Raw genomic sequence first — 17476 nt, 5'->3', positions numbered from 1 at the left:
CTGGTATTAGTGCTGATGCTTTACAAAAGCTAGAGAGTTTAGTTCCAGTGAAAGATTAGTTGGCAAGATCTACCTCCCCACACCCACCCCACCCACTTGCTTTTCTGAAGTTTATCAGATGAGCATGAAGTCAGTGTCACTTGCCAGTGTGACTGTGCTTCTGGTGGCATGATCTGGAGGCAGGACAGCAGCACAGGACTGTACAGAAATAATGGAGCACTTCATATTTACATGAACACTGGATAAAAATTCAATAGCCAGGAAAGTCAGGAACCTGAGGTGGCACAAGGTGTTACTGCTACTGACAGAACAGCCTTGGTACTGCTGTGGTTCACAGCCTCAGTTTATATATGACCACAAAATATTTGTTCTCTTTTCAGCCTCAGGAAAAAAAACAACATATTTAGTTCTGGATGTAGACAACTGTGGGAAGGGCAGGAACTATGGTCAGTAAGGAACCAGTCTAGAAGATAGCACATTTAAACTTTTATTCTCCATTTCATTTTCATTTTAAAAGATGCCATGACCTCCATGTAGACACCAACCCATGTAACTAGCTAAGAATTTCCAGTGTACCCATCACTGCAGTAATCCAGAGGCCAGATACAACAACGTAAGTAGCAGCTTTCCTATCCAGGAATGGACCATTTCCTCCAAATTGATCACATTGCTAGGATCATTCTGGAGAAACACAAGGAAAGGGGATAATCTCACTAGCCATTTTGTAGGGGAAGTCCGCAAAAAAATAAAATAAAAGTGTTTTACATTATGCCCGGAGAGATGAAACATGCGGTCTTCCTCCACTCCAACGGTAAGGATTTCCACCATCCAGGTTCTCCCCCACCCCATTGGGGTCATATGCAGGAATCTGAGTCTCTATAGCTACAGTTTATAATAAAACTAGCATCCTTTTTACATAGATTACTTTGATCAGATATGGCAATAATGAAACTCATGGCTGCTCTGACAGCTCATCCAGGATTACAACATAAGAGAACATTTTATCCCATCCCATCCTAGCTGGAACGGAGACTTCTGGACCTTCCCTCCAAAGACAGGAAGTCTCTACAGTGCAACAATGTTACTCTCTAAATCAGAGGCTAGCCCCCGGCCCCTTCCCTGCTATTCCCCCTCCCCTGCAGCCGGCACAATGCTCTGGGCAGCAGGGCTGTGAGCTCCTGGGGCAGCACAGCTGCAGAGCCCAGCTTGACCCGCTGCTCTGTGTTGCGTGGTGGCGGCGCAGCTGTAGCACCGCCAGCCACCGGTGCTCCAGGCAGCGCAGTAAGGGGGCAGGGAGGGTTGGATAGAGGGCAGGGGAGTTCAGGGTGGTGGTAAGGGGGCAGGGTGTGGATAGTGGGCGGGGTGGTTGGGGGGGGACAGGGGATTGAATGGGGACAGGAGTCCTGGGGGGGGGGGGGCAGTCAGGAAGGACGGGGGGTTGGATGGGGCAGCAGGGGGCAGTCAGGGGACAGGGAGAAGGGGTGGTTGGATGGGGCAGGGGTCCCGGGGGGGCCTTCAGGAATGAGAGGAGGGGTTGGATGGGGTGGCAGGGATCCACGGGTGGTCAGGGGACAGGGAGTGGGGTGTGTGTGTGTGGATGGAGCAGGGGTCCCAGAGGGGCCGTCAGGGAACAGGGTGGGATGGATGGGGCAGGAGTCCCGGGAAGGAGTGGGGATGGAGGGGAGGCAGATAGGGGGTGGGGGCCGGGCCACGACTCCCTCCCCTAACCGGCCTTTCATACAATTTATTAAACCCGATGCAGCCCTCAGGCCAAAAAGTTTGCCGACCCCTGCTCTAAATGGAGAAGCAGTGAAAGAAAGTCATCTGGTGGTGCATTTACAGCTCCTCCTGGTGGACGAAAACAAGTATGGCACAGATTTAAGTAAATTTTCCAGGGATTGGAATTAAAATTATAACCAGGGATTATGGGAGCCTGTAATAAATACAGGCTAAAAATGCCCAAGAAACTCAGAAATGCAACGTCTAATCATAAATGTATTGATTCAAACTGATATAGTCCCAAGGGCTGCCCCTTAGGATAGAACAGAGAAGTAGTAAAAGAAACATATTCAGAGGCCAAAGCTTGAAGACCAAAAAACACAGTTCTTCCTTTATCCATATAAAAGGGTGTTTTAATTTGTTTACAGAAAATACAGCAATATGCATGATTTCAGAATTAGGAAATACTATAAAATGAAAGGAACAGCATGGGTCCACGCACTAAACATCTCACACCTTCTCTTTGATATGGTCGCTCAGAAAAATAATGTTATCTGAAAGGAAATGCAACAGAGTAGTTAATTTTCAGGATCAGATAAGTGTTTTGTCTTGCTGCACATCTCTCTCTCCCTATATATATATATATACACACACACACACACACACACGCTACTTTGTAGGGAAGTTAAAAATAAAATGCAGGGGCTGGTACTGTTTCAGTATCCAGAACAAATATCCCATGAAAACGAACACTGATGGATACAGATGATTCTCTTCTCTTTTCCCCAGGTCAAGTGACCTTATCAAGGTGAACATAGGTATTTTCAAGCATGTGTCCACAAGCGTCTAACAGGGTTAATGGCCAAATATATAATTAGAGGCAATTTTCAAAAGATTTGAATTTGTCCCTCTTATAAATCTATTATTACTGCTAATGTCTCGCTTATGCTGGATATCCCAAAATGCAATGAGCTGATATCATCCCCCCCATAATCAGCATGGAGCAGGACTAAGAAAAGTCCACATTTAACTTCCAGTGGTCTCCTAAATTCTCAATAACCCTACTTTAAAGAGCTATTAAAAAGAAAACTTTAGAGAACCATTGAAAGAAGAGACTTGCCATATACCTACAGGCAGGCTCTCTGAAAGTGTGCTAATAACAAGGGCCAATATCACAGTGCAGTACATGCTGGGCCATCTGAACAAGTGGATTTATGACAGCAAGAAAATTGCACTTCGGGAACAACCACAAGTAAAAATTAGAAGTGCATGTTTTGTTCACCTCTCGCCCAACTTTCTATACACAGTTTTGAAACACAAATGTTTCCTTTATAACTCAGCTTTTTGGGGCCCATTGCTAAAAACAAACCCCCTAAAGTTTCAGGATACTGATCTCGCCAATAAGTCACGTAATTAAAAATAAAAAAATCATTGCCGTTTACAGAAGCAAAGAGGATGAGTTTCTGAACTTTCCATCTTTCTTCATGATTGTTCCTAGCCCAAGGAACGTCTGCTTGCTCGCTCCCTCTTCTGCTATTCTTGGCCACCTCGCTCCTACTTTCCAAATTCCCCATCTAGCTATATCCACATGACACTCCTTTCACAGGGAGAAGACCTTAACATTTAGCAGAAAGCCTGAAATCAAAGGCTTAGACAGAAAAATGTTCCCTGCTGAAGTTGAGAGTGAACTTTTCAACAAGGCCCACCTTGTACAGCAGTGTACATGTCCAATTTTCTCTCCAATGTGCAGCGCAGAGAAAATGCACAAACACCCACTTGCTACAATTCACTGCTTTGTGTCAGCAACTTTTCAGCAATCCACAAATGCTACCTCTTTCCTGCCTAATTCTTTTCATAAACTGTGTCAGATGACACCTACTGGCACAGACCAGGAACTAAAAATACAACCACAGATACATTTTCTCGAAATTCCAAATTATGAAATTTGGGAAGGAGGATAAATGACACTTTATTTCTCTGTTCCCCTTCACTTCTCGAAATGGCAAAACAAGATGGTTTGACTAATAACGTTTGTTACCTGCTATGATTGTTGTGGCCTGCCGCCTCACATTGTTTTTATCTGTATATTCACCGTAGTCTATCTTCCCTTCCACATAGATTCGAGCACTAACATGAACATAAGAATTCAGTTCACAGGCAGGAGGATTACATCATTATTTTTATTCTATAAATTGTCAGTTTAGAGTTCAGAGATCTTGCCTCATTTGTCTGTAGTCTTTGAGCACTAAATGCTTTAAGCACGACATGCTTCTATTTTAACATCTACACAAAACCACCCCCATTGTGCCTGATTCACTTCAAATTAACTGACTGTTAAGGCAATCAATCCCAAAGCACTCTTTTTACGCCACTTACCCCTTCTTCACATACTGATATGCCACATCTCTCAGGCCTGGCCTAAACACAGAGACCCTGTGCCACGTTGTCTTTTGGGTGATATCACCTATGTTACATGAAAGGAAGAATAATGAATGACAAAGGTGCCGAAGGATGCCATGTCCTCTCTCTCTAACACAACGAACTGCGGAGGGCTTGTTTCAATACTTAAGTGCTCCTCAGCTAAGAAGTCAAGTGATTGATCGGAGAAATGGAAATTTACCGTTATTGAAACTTCCACTCTTCTTCCTTTCAGGGCCAGAAACACCATGCAACATGATACAAGTATAATGAGAGCGCATATACTGTGTACCTTTGTTTAGAAACCACGGCTCATATTACATGCAATTATTTCTCCCTGCAGCCTGCACGTTGTACACAGGCTAGGAGAAAAGTATGCAGTTACAAATTGAAAGTGGCATCTAAACAAAGATGTAGTCATTATTTCATCTCCAGTGGGAGGTAATGGGAGAATGGAACCTACTCCACCCCCACAAAGTCTATGTGAAATGATGAACGAGCAATAGCTGGAGGCTTCCTCCGTCCTTCTTAGAAAAGTCTGCCACAAATCACTATTCAACAAATGCCTTTGAGAAATACTAAAGTGCTTCCTGGATATACATGATAAGCAAGCTCCTCAGCTAGTATAAATTGGCATAAATAGAGCTACATGGATTTACATCAACAAAGGCTCTGGATTGGTATTATTTCATGTTAAAACAGCATTACAACAGGTGAAAAACACATTATTCCACTCCAATAACTACACAGACTCACCTGCCTGGAACACCTCACTTTCCCCTGATCGCCACATCTCATTGGTTGCAAGAGAAAAAATTGTAACAGGATTTTTTCCCTCCACTTGCCTCATAACAGGGTCCTGTCCTACTCGACCGAGTAACTGGATACGATTCAGGGCTGAAATGTGTGGGACAGAAAATATCAGACTGAGGTGCACCAGGAGCAAAAGGAGATATCCTTGAAAGAGTTAAAGTTCGGGACGACTGCTTGGATTGGTCCCAAGAACTTTTGCATGGATCAATTTCAGCTTTTCTAACCTTGATAAACTACTATCCTGACTTGTAACTTATCACAAAACCCAAGGAATCCAGATTCTCTGACTTCTAATGATGCCTACACTAGTGCTGACCAACATCTCTGAGGCGTCTCCATTTCAGGGGTGAAGGAGCTGCTCACACTGTTCATTTTCTTCTATTCCTTGTCCCAATACTTTTATTTATATATATATATATATATATATATATATATATATATATATATATATATATATATATATATATATATATATATATATATATATATATATATATATATATATATATATATATATATATATATATACACACACACACACACAAAATAAAAATTTTTTAAATGAAATCTTGACTTTTGTATTTTTACCACAACAAAGCTGCAATAATTCTTCCCCCCCATCATTACAACAAGCCTTACTCAAAGCTAAAGTACCTTAAAGTTATGTTTTGATGATTACCACCTTTTCTTTTTTGCACTGTAATTCCAACAGGGTTTTAAACAGCCAAGGTCTCACTGACTCCTAGCGTTAGTAACAAATGCTTTATATCATTTGAAAAGGATTTCAAGCTTTCAGATGGTACGATGGTTTCTAGTTCTGCCAATTTATCACTACTAAAATCATGTCTGAATCAAAAGGGAGTGGGTAAAACAAGATAGTAGTTAGAATGGCATAATAATAAGAATGATGAGTTTTATGTCCAATATTTCATGGCCTGCCATGGCTATAAATTCGCACTTAGAATTCCAGCGGTAGAAAGCATTTACTTCTACCCTTGGTGGTCTGGAAGACAGTCCTGAAGAGACCTTTTGTACCCCCAAGATATGCACATATCTAAAATCGCACAGCTACTCAATTTATCACTGTAACCCTGGTCCTTCTTTGGCCCATTCCTTTTACTGTTTTGTTATCCCCACTCAATTCATTATATATATAAAATTAGAATGTAAGTTTTCAGGGGCATTAATAGTTGTACCATGAAGTGCCTAGCATACTTTTGGGCACTGTAAAATAATAATAAAATTATTTAATAGTAACTGCCTGCCTTCTATTTTCACTGGTTGGATCGCAAAAGGAGAAACATTTCTGAAGACATCACTGCAGAAATAAGATCAGATAAATATTAGATAATGTTTTATCTTAAGTTTCCCTTAAGAGGTCAAATGCAGCATGATTAAAAAGTCAGAATGGAATAAGATATTACACAAGTAAAAAGTAAAAGCTGATGATTCTTGAAGAAAAAGGAATATTTTCTTGTTCTTCCACAACAGTAATAGAAAGATATTATAATATTTATTAAAGACACCACACATTTGACTGTTAGTAGTCTTACAAACAAACAAAACAAACAAATAATGGAGATATCCCATCTCCTAGAACTGGAAGGGACCTTGAAAGGTCATCAAGTCCAGCCCCCTGCCTTCACTAGCAGGACCAAGTACTGATTTTGCCCCAGATTCCCAAGTGGCCTCCTCAAGGATTGAACTCACAACCCTGGGTTTAGCAGGCCAATGCTCAAACCACTGAGCTATCCCTCCCCCCTTAGCAGAGAGGAAGAGGACCGAATGGGCCTGGAGACGGAATTTACTCTCACTCTTTGCTGGTCACTCTGGGGAAGCAGATATCTATCCAGGCTTTTATAATGTGCTCATCACCATGGTTTCTGAGTGCTTATACTTGTACAGGAGCCTCTTCTGCGAGCAGAGGACATAATACATCTCTGGGCAGACCCATCAGGCACATTTCACTAGTACTAAGATTCTCAAACAAATAACATCTACTTACATCTTTCAAGTATCAAGGAGCTGGCTGAATCAGATTCGTGTCTTATAAACTGACGAAGCACCTAGGAGGACAGACAGATGTTTAAGGCTCCACACCAGTCAATCCTGAACACCAGTTCTCCGATAATTTGAAGAGATTTAGTTAACAAATAAAGAATAATAGTTGAGTTTCAGGGTGTTTTCTGAATTAGGGTCCAGTTCAGTAAAATGAAGCTAACAGGATTATGCGGGCACTTAAAAGTCAAGCATGTGTTTAATGCATTGCTGAATTTGGATCTTAAGGGCTAGATGGGAAACGCTAATGTCCCGAAACCATGCCTTCAGCTAGTAACCCTTGGGAAATTTCCTGCCCAACTATCGCTGTTTCTATACGATGTTTAGTAGAAAATATATTTACAGACACTTGGTATTGATTTCTTTTGTTATTTTTCTGCTTAACTTTGGGTACAGACAAGACATGCATAACAGCAGCTCTACATACGATTTTATTGACATAAGTGGTGCAGTGACCCCAATCCACCCTTCAAAAGCTAAAAACAATTAAGTGCCACAAAAATTTGAGACTCACTGTAGGTAAACGTAAGGGGAGAAACAAGAAGGAAAGACTCAATGCTTGTAAGTGCCAAGTCAGAGGAGGAAGAAAGTGGCAATAGCTGCAGAAAGTCAGGGAGCATATCTGTACAAGATCCATAAACAAGGACTGTAAGTACGGTAATTTTCCTACAAGGGGAGAGGGGAGTGGCAGAAGAAGCAAAGAGGACTGACAATCCTTCTAGTGACAAAGATGTTAAAATAGAGGATAATGCAAAATGCAATAGAAAAATGCTTTGGCATATTGATTTGGCCACCCACTGAGGCAATTTGCTTTTTACGTACAAGACATCTAGAATTAATGCCCAGTGTATGCCAGTCAGATTTATAGAACCATTTTTCATTTGGCTTATAATGACTGTAAAATTAACACCAGAAAACAAAATCTTGGAATACATTCCCACAAGCTGAAAGCTCACAGTTTATCTTTCCCCCATAGGTTCTGCAGTGTTTATGAAAGAAATGAGGCACAGAATACCTGATGGGTGGAAGAAATAACATGAGGCCAGACAGACACAAAGGGAAACATCTATTTTTCCTGATAATGGATTCAACTCTGCAGTATGTACGGTTGCATGGCATAGGGGTGGTTTACCTAGGAAGAGCTTTTCCTATATGTTACAACTGAATTTAATATGATGTTGTAAGTATTCCATACTGTACTTTAATAATCCCCTGTGATTTTTCTACCCACATGGGATAGTTGTACAAGTTCTTTATCACAGAGTATGGTTTGATGGATATGAATTATTAATTTAAACTGGAAATATGATACAATTTACAGTTAAGGATGGTGATGAAGAGAATGAGAATTGTGGAGTCAAAATTAATATTTATGACAGATACATTTTTGCAAATATTTTGGTGGAGAGCCTTGCTACCTTCTGGGTTGTAGTTCAATTACCTAGTGGGGCTGGAACAGAAAGAAGGCTACTGACCCTCATAGCAGTTCCAGACGAGAGAAAATTTTTGGAGCAACTATGACAATACTTTCTGTATTAAAGCGTTAAATAGATATCACTGCATAAGTTTGCAACAGTGGGTGTAATGGGATCAAATACCATCTCAGGCCATACCTCTAAAGAAGGGCTTTTAGTTGTGGAAAATCTTGCTTAAGGAGAACAGTAAGAGCCAGCTGTCAGTTACTGAGGAATCCTAAGGAACCCTGATGAATGGTTTCATTTGATGGGTCTACAGAGTATTCAATTAGCCAATTTTTGATTATTGCAGCAAGGAAAACAGTCTCACTCATTCAATAGTGGTGACAGGAACTATTTTGTTTTGGAGCCCCCTACAGGGAAACACATGTGCACTTGTAAACAACACAATGTATCATTATATTAAATAATGTGTGACAGACACCCAGAGCAAGATTCAGCTAGCCTAGGATGGGAAAAGTAGTTAAAGCCTTGATTACTTTAATACAGAAAGAAAAGAAACACTGCTTACTGCACATACATACATAATTTATATTTTTTTTCTTACAACCTTAAAGAAAAAAATTATAGTTAGGATGTCTGGTTAAAGCGCTTCAAGTTCAAAAATGGAAGGACATAGGAATACTCACAAGCAGAGAGTTAGGCACATCTTTACAACTTTGCAGGACTGAGTATTTAACAGTGTATTAAGATGAAGGATTTTGCATGCAATTATTTTTAATGGTAACATAAGAACAATACTGCACATAGTTAATTATGTTACTATTTAAATGGCTCATGCACTAGACTGTACATCATTAGACTGTGCATGATCTAAACTTTTTAACAAAACCAGTAACTTGTTACCTGTATTATTGGTCTGCGCAACATTTCTGCGGTTTTCTTTTTCTGTGATTAGACTGTGTATTTGAGAACATGGAAGGGTGGAAAAAAACAAAAGAGAATGAGCATTAAAATTTCTCCTCCCAGTTAGGTCACGTCCACACATACGGTGTTGCAGTGGCACAGCTGCATCGTTGCAGCACATCTGGTGATGATGCTTTATGCGTTAATAAAACGCTCTCCCATCAGCATAATAAAACCACCTCTGTGAGCAGCGGTAACTAAATTGGCGGGAGTACTGACACATGGACACTTATGTTAGTGTAACTTATGTCATTCAGGGGGGTGGTTTAGTCACACCCCTGAGCGACATAAATTATGACAACATAATTGTAGACAGTGCCTCAGATCTATTTAAATCATTAGTTGATACTGCCACTTAACATTCTCCCCGCCCCCCCAGTCAGCACACCTCAGATCATAAGAACGGCCATACTGGGTCAGACCAAAGGTCCATTTAGCCCAGTAACTTGTCTTCAGACTGTGGCCAACTAAATCCAACTAACCAGTTACTTTTTAATAGTCTAATTCAAAACACAGGGCAGATCTACACAGGCTACAGTACCACAGCTGCACCCGCGCAACTGCGCTGTAGCGCTTCAGTGTAGATACTACTATACCATAGTTAATAAACCTCAGTGAGAGTCGGTAGCTATGTGGCCAGAAGCCCTCCCGTTGACATGGCGCTACCTACACTGGGGGTTAGATCAGTACAACTGTATCGCTGAGGGGTGTGGATTTTCCACATCCCTGAACAACACAGTTACGCCTGTGTAATTCTGTAATACAGACCTGCCCACATTACAACACCTTGGCATTCGGGCCAAGCAGCTCAAAAGCCTGATGGCACCACAGCTACAGTGCAGCCCTGCCCCTGGCTCCAGTGCAGCCACAGCAAGCTCCCGGGACGCTCCCGGGAGAGACCTTCCTGTGCTGCTCCCACCAGAGCCCAAGGAGGCACCCCCCGCCCCTCCTCCCCCCGGGATTGTGCTGGCAAACGGGACGGGGAGGGGAGCAGCTGGGAGGGGGCCCTAGGAGAGGCGGGGGAGTGGGAGGGAGCAGGGGTGGCGGAGGGGACCTAAGATGGGCGGGGGGCGCTGGCTGCCGCCGCACCCCGGGAATCGGGCGCCAGGACTGGGCCGTCACGCGCTCACCCCGCGCTGGGGCTGGACTCTGACCCCGAGGCGCCGCCGGGCGGTATCCGGCTCTGGGCACGCGGCGGGGCTGAGACTGGAACCGGCTTCGACACCGGAAACACGCGCGCGCAGCAGCCCAGCCCCGCCCCTTCCCTCCGTCTGCGAGCGGGGTGACTGCGGAAAGGGTCCGGCCGGAAACCCGACCCCGCATCCGCAGTTCCGGCGGCGACTGGGCTCGGGCCCAGGGGAAGGCGGTTCCCTCCCCGCGCTAGGGCTCCATCCGGCTCCTCCCCCGCCCTAAGGAGGGGGCCGGGTGCTCGGCGCTGCGCTGACGCCCAGGCGGCACCTGTGTTTACCGCAGTGTCCGCGCCTGCGCCGAGGCCTCAGCTGCTGCCGACGGCCCCTCCTACCCCGCGCGCGAGCAGCGGAGCAGCGCCCTGGCTGAGCCACGTGCCCTCCTGCGGAACGCCCTGCCCCGCCCCTTCCCTGAGGCCCCGCCCCTGCTCCCGCCATCCCTCGCTCGCTGTCACGGGGAGTGGGCGGGGGCAGGCTCTGCGCAGCGCCGAGCTCTGGGCTCTCGGCAGCGGCTGGTGCGTCTCTCTGGCTCCTAGGTGTAGGGGCGGCCAGGGGGCTCCACTTCCTGCCCCCGCCAGCCTGCCCAGCCCCCGGGAGCTGCCGAGCCAGCGCACAGAGAGCCCCCCAAGACCACCCTGCACGTGGGAGCCCGAGGGAGATACCGGCAGCTTCCTGGGAGCCATACGGAGCTCTACAGGCACTCTGCCTGCCCTGCTGGGGGTGGCTAACCGGACTTTTAACAGCCCGGTCAGAAGAGCTGCCTAGAGCCACCCGTGTCCCTTTTTGACAGGGTGTTTTGGTTTAAAAAAACAAACAAAAAACACATGACTGGCAACCCAATGCATGACGCATGAGTGCTACTGGCAAGGCAGAGGGGCTTATGATGGAGGAAGATCAGTGACCCTGCCCCTCCCCAAACCCCTTGGGACAAGGTTTCTGGAGAGTTGGACTTGACAAGCAAAGCCACAAAATCCCTGCTCGAGTACTTACTAGGAGTTATTTTAAGCTGCTTTGCCATGTCAGTCTTGACGTAGGAGGTTGACATATTGTGGTATAAGTATTATAAACTTTTTGAATCTCTGCAGCTCATTAAATTAGCATCACACTGTAAATTGATGACAATTTAAAATAGAAGCTATGACAAAATAGGAATGTTTTTAACATTTTATCTGAATAGTGTGTGCCTGTGTCAATTTACCCTATATGTTATTCAAGTATCTAAGGCAGGGGTAGGGAACCTGTGGCAGGGGTGCCGAAGGCAGCACACAAGCTGATTGTCAGTGGCACTTACACTGCCCCGGTCCTGGCCACCAGTCTGGGGGCTTTGCATTTTAATTTAATTTTAAATGAAACTTCCTAAACGTTTTAAAAACCTTATTTTCTTTACATACAACAATAATTTAGTTATATATTGTAGACTTATAGAAAGACATCTTCTAAAAAGGTTAAAATGTAGTACTGGCATGCAAAACCTTAAATTAAAGTGAATAAATGAAGACTCGGCACACCACTTCTGAAAGGTTGCCGACCCCTGTTCTAAGTGATGAGACAAGGGTGTGTGATCATGGCAGAGTCCCCTAAGGGGCAGGTGTAACTGCTGTCTAGGTGCCTGGGCCCAGACCACAGCTGACACTCTGTATCCAGGCAACTGATGTCTAGGGCCCATCTCATGCAAGAATCAGCCAGAGATACTTGAGAACACATTGAGATGTGCAGGTCCGTGACCTATTTACCTGCAAAAGAGACAAAGGAAGGAGGCAAGGCAGCAGGGCCTAACTGATGGTGTCTGGTGAATCTCCTAGTTTAGGACCCAGAGGGAGAGCTCAGGGTTCTGAATTCCCCCACGCTGAACTATGTTGAACATTCGTGATTTCTGGGCTAAGAAGATCTGTTCTAGGCTGTGTCTTCATTGACTAGTAAACCCTTCTGTTTTACAATGCTAGCAGAGAGTCATTGCTGACTGATGTTAGGGTGCATTGCCCTTTGGGGACATAAGGCTTCCCCAGGTGTCCCAGCCCAGTGGGCTCACTGCAAGAAGCTCACAGTGTGAACAGGGATGCTGAATGCTCCAAGGAGGCTTCTTGGCCTGGTGAGAGAGTGCCCTTAGGGGAGAGAGAGTACCTGAGAAGCCTGCCTGACTTCATTCAGAGCACTGAAACGGACTGTGTGAGAATAGTAAGTTGATGGATAATCAGTTGAGCTAAAAGAAAATTGAAAAGCATTTTGTTAAAACCTTTTCAGACACTTGTAATATTCTCAAAACATCTGATTCAGAAAGTTGAGGAAACAACTAGAGAGCGAGCAATTTTAGATCTGCAACTAATTCATTCTTATTGGCCAAAACAAACGGGAAGGTGGTCATGGACTTAGGAGGAAGGAATCAAGGTCCTAAGGAAAGGAGGACATGAGAACAAAACAAGGACATTAGACTTGAAAGGCAGATTTCAACCAACTCAGAACAGAAGGAAGAAAAGGAGTTGAAGGGAGCTGGCAATTCCTAAAAGATGCAATACTAGAGACTCAAGCTATTCCAGAAAGATAAGAACTGCCACAAGAGGCCAATGCTATCTGGAAAAAAAAAAAAAAAAAAAAAAAATCCTTCCATTTCCTGTATGAGTGCATCACCAAGGAATTATACATGGGAATAGCACAAGTGTGTAGGGACAAAAATCAGGAAAGCCCAGGCAAAGAATGAGTTACAGCTGGCAAGGAGTGTTAGAGACAACAAGAATGGGTTCTTCAAATATGTCAAACAAAACAAAACAAAAATCATCATCAAAGAAGGTGCGAGTCTCCCACCCACTGCAGAAGATAAGCTGGAAATGGAAGATGACAGGAAGGCAGAGCTGCTCAATGCCTACTTTGCTTCATCTCACACACACACACACACACACTCCCCATTTGATCAGATGACTAGCAAAGTTACCATAGACAATAAAGGAAAGGGATGCAGATTGGGATAAGTAAACAACACATCAGATCTTCTGACCAATTTGTATTAATTCAAATTAGCACAGCCTGATGCTAGTTACCTGAGGGTACTGAAGGAATAAGCTGAAGAAATCTGAGTCACTGGCAATATTTGCAAACTCATGGATGACAGGAGAGGTCCTGCAAGACTGGAGAAGGGTTAACCTAGTGCCCATCTTGAAAAGAGGAGGCGCCAGGGAACTATAGACCGGGGAAGGTTCAATGTATAAACATTCTTTGCAAATACCTGGAGGATGAAGAGGTAATCGCTAGCAACCTGCATGGATTTACCAAGAACAAATCATGACAAATCAGCTTGATTTCCTTTGACAGAGTAATTGGTTTGGTGGATAAGGGGAATTTGATGGACCTAATATACCTGGACTTCAGCAAGGTTTTTGACACAGGTCCTATCCCACATGACATTCTCATAAGTAAGCTGGAGAAATGTGGGCTTGGCAGAACTACCATTAAGTGCATACGTAATTGGTTAAATAACTAATTATTCATGGAATGATGTCTGATTGGAGGGAGGCCTCAAGTGAGGTTCCACGGGGATCTGTTCTGGGTCTGGTGTTGTTTAACAGCTTTATTAATGACCTAGATGTGGGAATAGGGAGCATACTGATCAAAGTTTCAGATGACACCAAGCAGGGCAGGAGAGGGGTGTTGCCAATATTTTGCAGGATAGAACATACATTCTAAAGGGATTTTGATAAATTGGAGAACTGGGTTACAGACTACAAAATGAAATTTAACAAAGACAAATGTAAGGTGTTACACTTAGGGAAATAAAATCAAATGCACAAATACAGAATGGGGGATAACCTGCTTGACGGCAGCAGCACTGCTGAGAAGGATCTGGGAGTTTTAGTGGATCACAACCTCAACATGAGTCAGCAATGTGATGCAGTTGCAAAAACAAGTAAATGCAATTTTAAGTTGAACTAACAGACATAACTTGCAAATCACAGGAGGTGACATTACCATTCAACTTTGCACTGTTCAGCCTCAGCTGGAGTAGTGTGTCCAATTTTGGTCACCACTGTATAGAAAGGAGGTAGAGAAACTGGAAAGAACCAAGAGGCAAGCCACAAAGATTATCAAAGGGAAATGAGCAAAGGCTGAAAACTGGGTATGTTTAGTTTGGAAAAGAGGAGATTAAAGGGAGACATGAGAATCTTTAAATACTTGAAAGGCTGCCATAAAAAAAAAATAAAGATTGAGAAGACAGTTCTCTCTCGCCACCAGAGGGAAGGACAAGAATCAGTAAGTTCAAACTAGACCATAGCAGATTTAGATTAAATCTCAGGAAAAACTTCCTAACTGTAAGAACAGTAGCACAATGGAACAGATGCCTACGGAGGTTGTGAAAGCTCCTTCACTGGAGGCTTTCAAGAGAAGGCTGGATAGCCATCTGTCTTGAATGGTTTAGCCACAACAAATCTGCATCTTGGCAGGGGTTTATACTAGATGACTCTTGCAGTCCCTTCTAACCCTATGGTTCTACATTGGAGTGGGCAAACTTTTTGGCCTGAGGGCCACATCTAAGTATAGAAATTGTATGGCGGGTCATGAATGTTCACAAAATTGGGGTGCAGGGGGTTGAGGGCTCTGGCTGGGGTGCAGACTCTGGGGTGGACCTGAGGGGTTTGGGAGGGAGCTCCACGCTGGGACTGAGGGGTTTGGAGGGTGAGAGAGGAATCAGGGCTGGGGCAGGGGGTTGGGGGCGGCTCAGGAGTGCCGGCTCCGGGCAGCGCATATCTCAAGCAGCTCCCAGCAGCAGGTCCCCCCTCCAGCTCCTACGTGGAGGCGCAGCCAGGTGACTCTGCATGCTTCCTGGCCAATGGGAGCTACGGGGCAGGGGCAGTGTGCAGAGCCCCCTGGCTGCCCCTACATGTGGGAGCTGGAGGAGGGACATGCCACTGCTTCCGGCACACACACGGAAGGCCCCGACCCCACTCCCCAGCAGCAGCTCAAGGGCTGGATTTAAAGTTCTGACAGGCCAGACATAGCCTGTGGGCTGTAGTTTGCCCACCCCTGTTCTACACCATTTGTAGAGTTTAACTTTTTTTTTATTTAAGTTCTGCAACTACGATTGCCATTTTCCCCCAAATGATAAAATCAGATTTTAGTTGACAGTAGTAATGACTGAAATAAATTCTTTTGACAGCTGATTTTCTAGACGTCATTGCATTTTAGCCAAAGCAGCTTTCTGCCAAGTTATGCTGGAGTGAAATCCTATTTTGGGGGCATAAACAGAAAGTAAGGGCTAAGGATGCACTTCTAGGCTACATTGTTTCCTGTCAGTTGTTATTGAGTTCTCCAACACAACAGCTGAAAGTAAAGTTTCTCACATGGAATAGTACCAAACACTGCTGAACATTTCTATTTAAAGTACAAAATTGGCTTTCCCACAGAACTGCCCACTCCTTTGACAAGCTTATTAGTCACTGAGAACATGCTACAGTCAAGCTCCTTAAGATATCAAAGGAGCAAGACTCCTTTCTTAACCTACAACTACCATCTTAGATTATTTAAAAAAAACCCACACCTTTCTTCCATCAGTACACAAGTTTTAAGTCAACATTGGTCATGCTTTAGTCTCAGCAAGCCTTAAACTTGAACTTTTTAGGTGGAGAGACTTCAAAAAGTCTGGTAGAGTTACCATGATAGTATATTTTAATCAGATAGACCCATCACTTCAAAATCTTCATTAGTTCTAGTCTCAGGAAACCCACTACATTAAATGCTGGGCAATTTCCTGGTATTTCTAGATTTGATCATTACTAGTGAAAAATCAACAGATTCAGCAAGTTTGAAAAGTGGTTTTAGTAGTAAAGGCCCTACTGTTAGGTATTAATAGTTTTGAAACAGAGTATGATAAGTGCTTTGTCAAAGGAAACACTGAAGTTTGAACAGACCAGATTTGGTAGGGCCAGTTCATAAAAGCTTTCCTGGCTACTGTCCTTAGCTCCAACTACAAGGTGGTCTTGGGCTGGAGGTAGTTCAGCATTTCCATGTCCATTCAGATCTTTGCTCCCCTCGAGACTACTGACAGGGATGCCAGTTCTGTCCATATCACAAAAGCCACGTGTCCATTAGCACATGGAAACAAACTAATCTTTTCCTCCTCTTCCTCCCCTGCTCCCGGTACAGTCTAATGACAGGGCAGTAGCCAACTCATTGAGCAGAGTTGAGCTGATGGCCTAGAGCTGAAAGATTCCATCATCCAGTGCCTTACATACACATTTGGGCGTGATAAGTACTTTGCACATGTCTGGTCTTTAAGACCCACTTTTGAACACCTTCCCCATCCTAAAAAAAAAAAAAAAAAAAAAAAAAAGTCCCACACACAGTTGTTTTGGATAAAAAGAATGGTAAAATCTTTATTTGCATGTTCCACTTTAAAAAATAAAGGGGAAGGACTCAACAGCTTAAAGTCTGATGCTGTCCAGCAGCTGGAAGTGAAATTAAATAAATTAAATAAAATACAAACAAAAGCCAAGTAATCAAAATAGTCGAGGGCTTAGAATCTTTTTCTAGAAATACTGCCTCAGTCATAGCTCTAACTCCCAGGGATTTTGGGCTAGAAGATATTCAATAAGAAACAATGTCACAGAGTTAAATATAACAGGGGGATACAATTTATTTTGAGTTTTAGATTTAACACTTTATATCCCCAAACTGAAGGATTCTAAAAAACCATTTCAACCTTCCCTCCACTTTGCTGAAAGACAAATCCTGCAGACAGGCAACTCTATCTGTAACTCTGCAGAAAGGAAAGAGGATATATAGACCCACCCATCACCACGTTAGAGAGGTTGTATCCTATGGGCCATCTGTTCAACTGGGCAAAAAGCCCTCACAAATCCAAAGATCAGGCTTCAGGAGCTAGCCCCCAGAAGCCCAGCCAGATAATGGTTATGG

General features: G+C 43.8%; 1 protein-coding gene across 5 annotated transcripts; it reads right to left on the bottom strand.

Annotated features, from left to right (window-relative positions):
- Window positions 1-2110: 2110 nt before the first annotated feature.
- Window positions 2111-10956, bottom strand: SSBP1 (single stranded DNA binding protein 1). Of its 5 annotated transcripts, none has more exons than XM_054034075.1 (7): window positions 10858-10956; window positions 9330-9382; window positions 6956-7016; window positions 4894-5034; window positions 4096-4183; window positions 3758-3846; window positions 2111-2273 (listed from the first exon to the last, which is right to left on the bottom strand). In XM_054034075.1, the coding sequence occupies exons 2-7, from the start codon at window positions 9351-9353 to the stop codon at window positions 2230-2232; spliced, it is 447 nt and encodes a 148-aa protein (XP_053890050.1). In that variant the 5' UTR covers window positions 9354-9382; window positions 10858-10956; the 3' UTR covers window positions 2111-2229. The 5 variants fall into 5 exon arrangements, with proteins under 5 accessions (XP_053890050.1, XP_053890069.1, XP_053890044.1 ...); XM_054034094.1 differs by having other exon boundaries at window positions 10848-10938; XM_054034069.1 differs by lacking the exon at window positions 10858-10956 and adding an exon at window positions 10520-10824.
- Window positions 10957-17476: the final 6520 nt, after the last annotated feature.

This window comes from Malaclemys terrapin, chromosome 1, assembly GCF_027887155.1.
Source record: "Malaclemys terrapin pileata isolate rMalTer1 chromosome 1, rMalTer1.hap1, whole genome shotgun sequence".
Taxonomy (NCBI): Eukaryota; Metazoa; Chordata; order Testudines; family Emydidae; genus Malaclemys; species Malaclemys terrapin.
The sequence above is the reverse complement of the archived record's forward strand: the minus strand, read 5'-3'. Positions and strand labels throughout refer to the sequence as shown.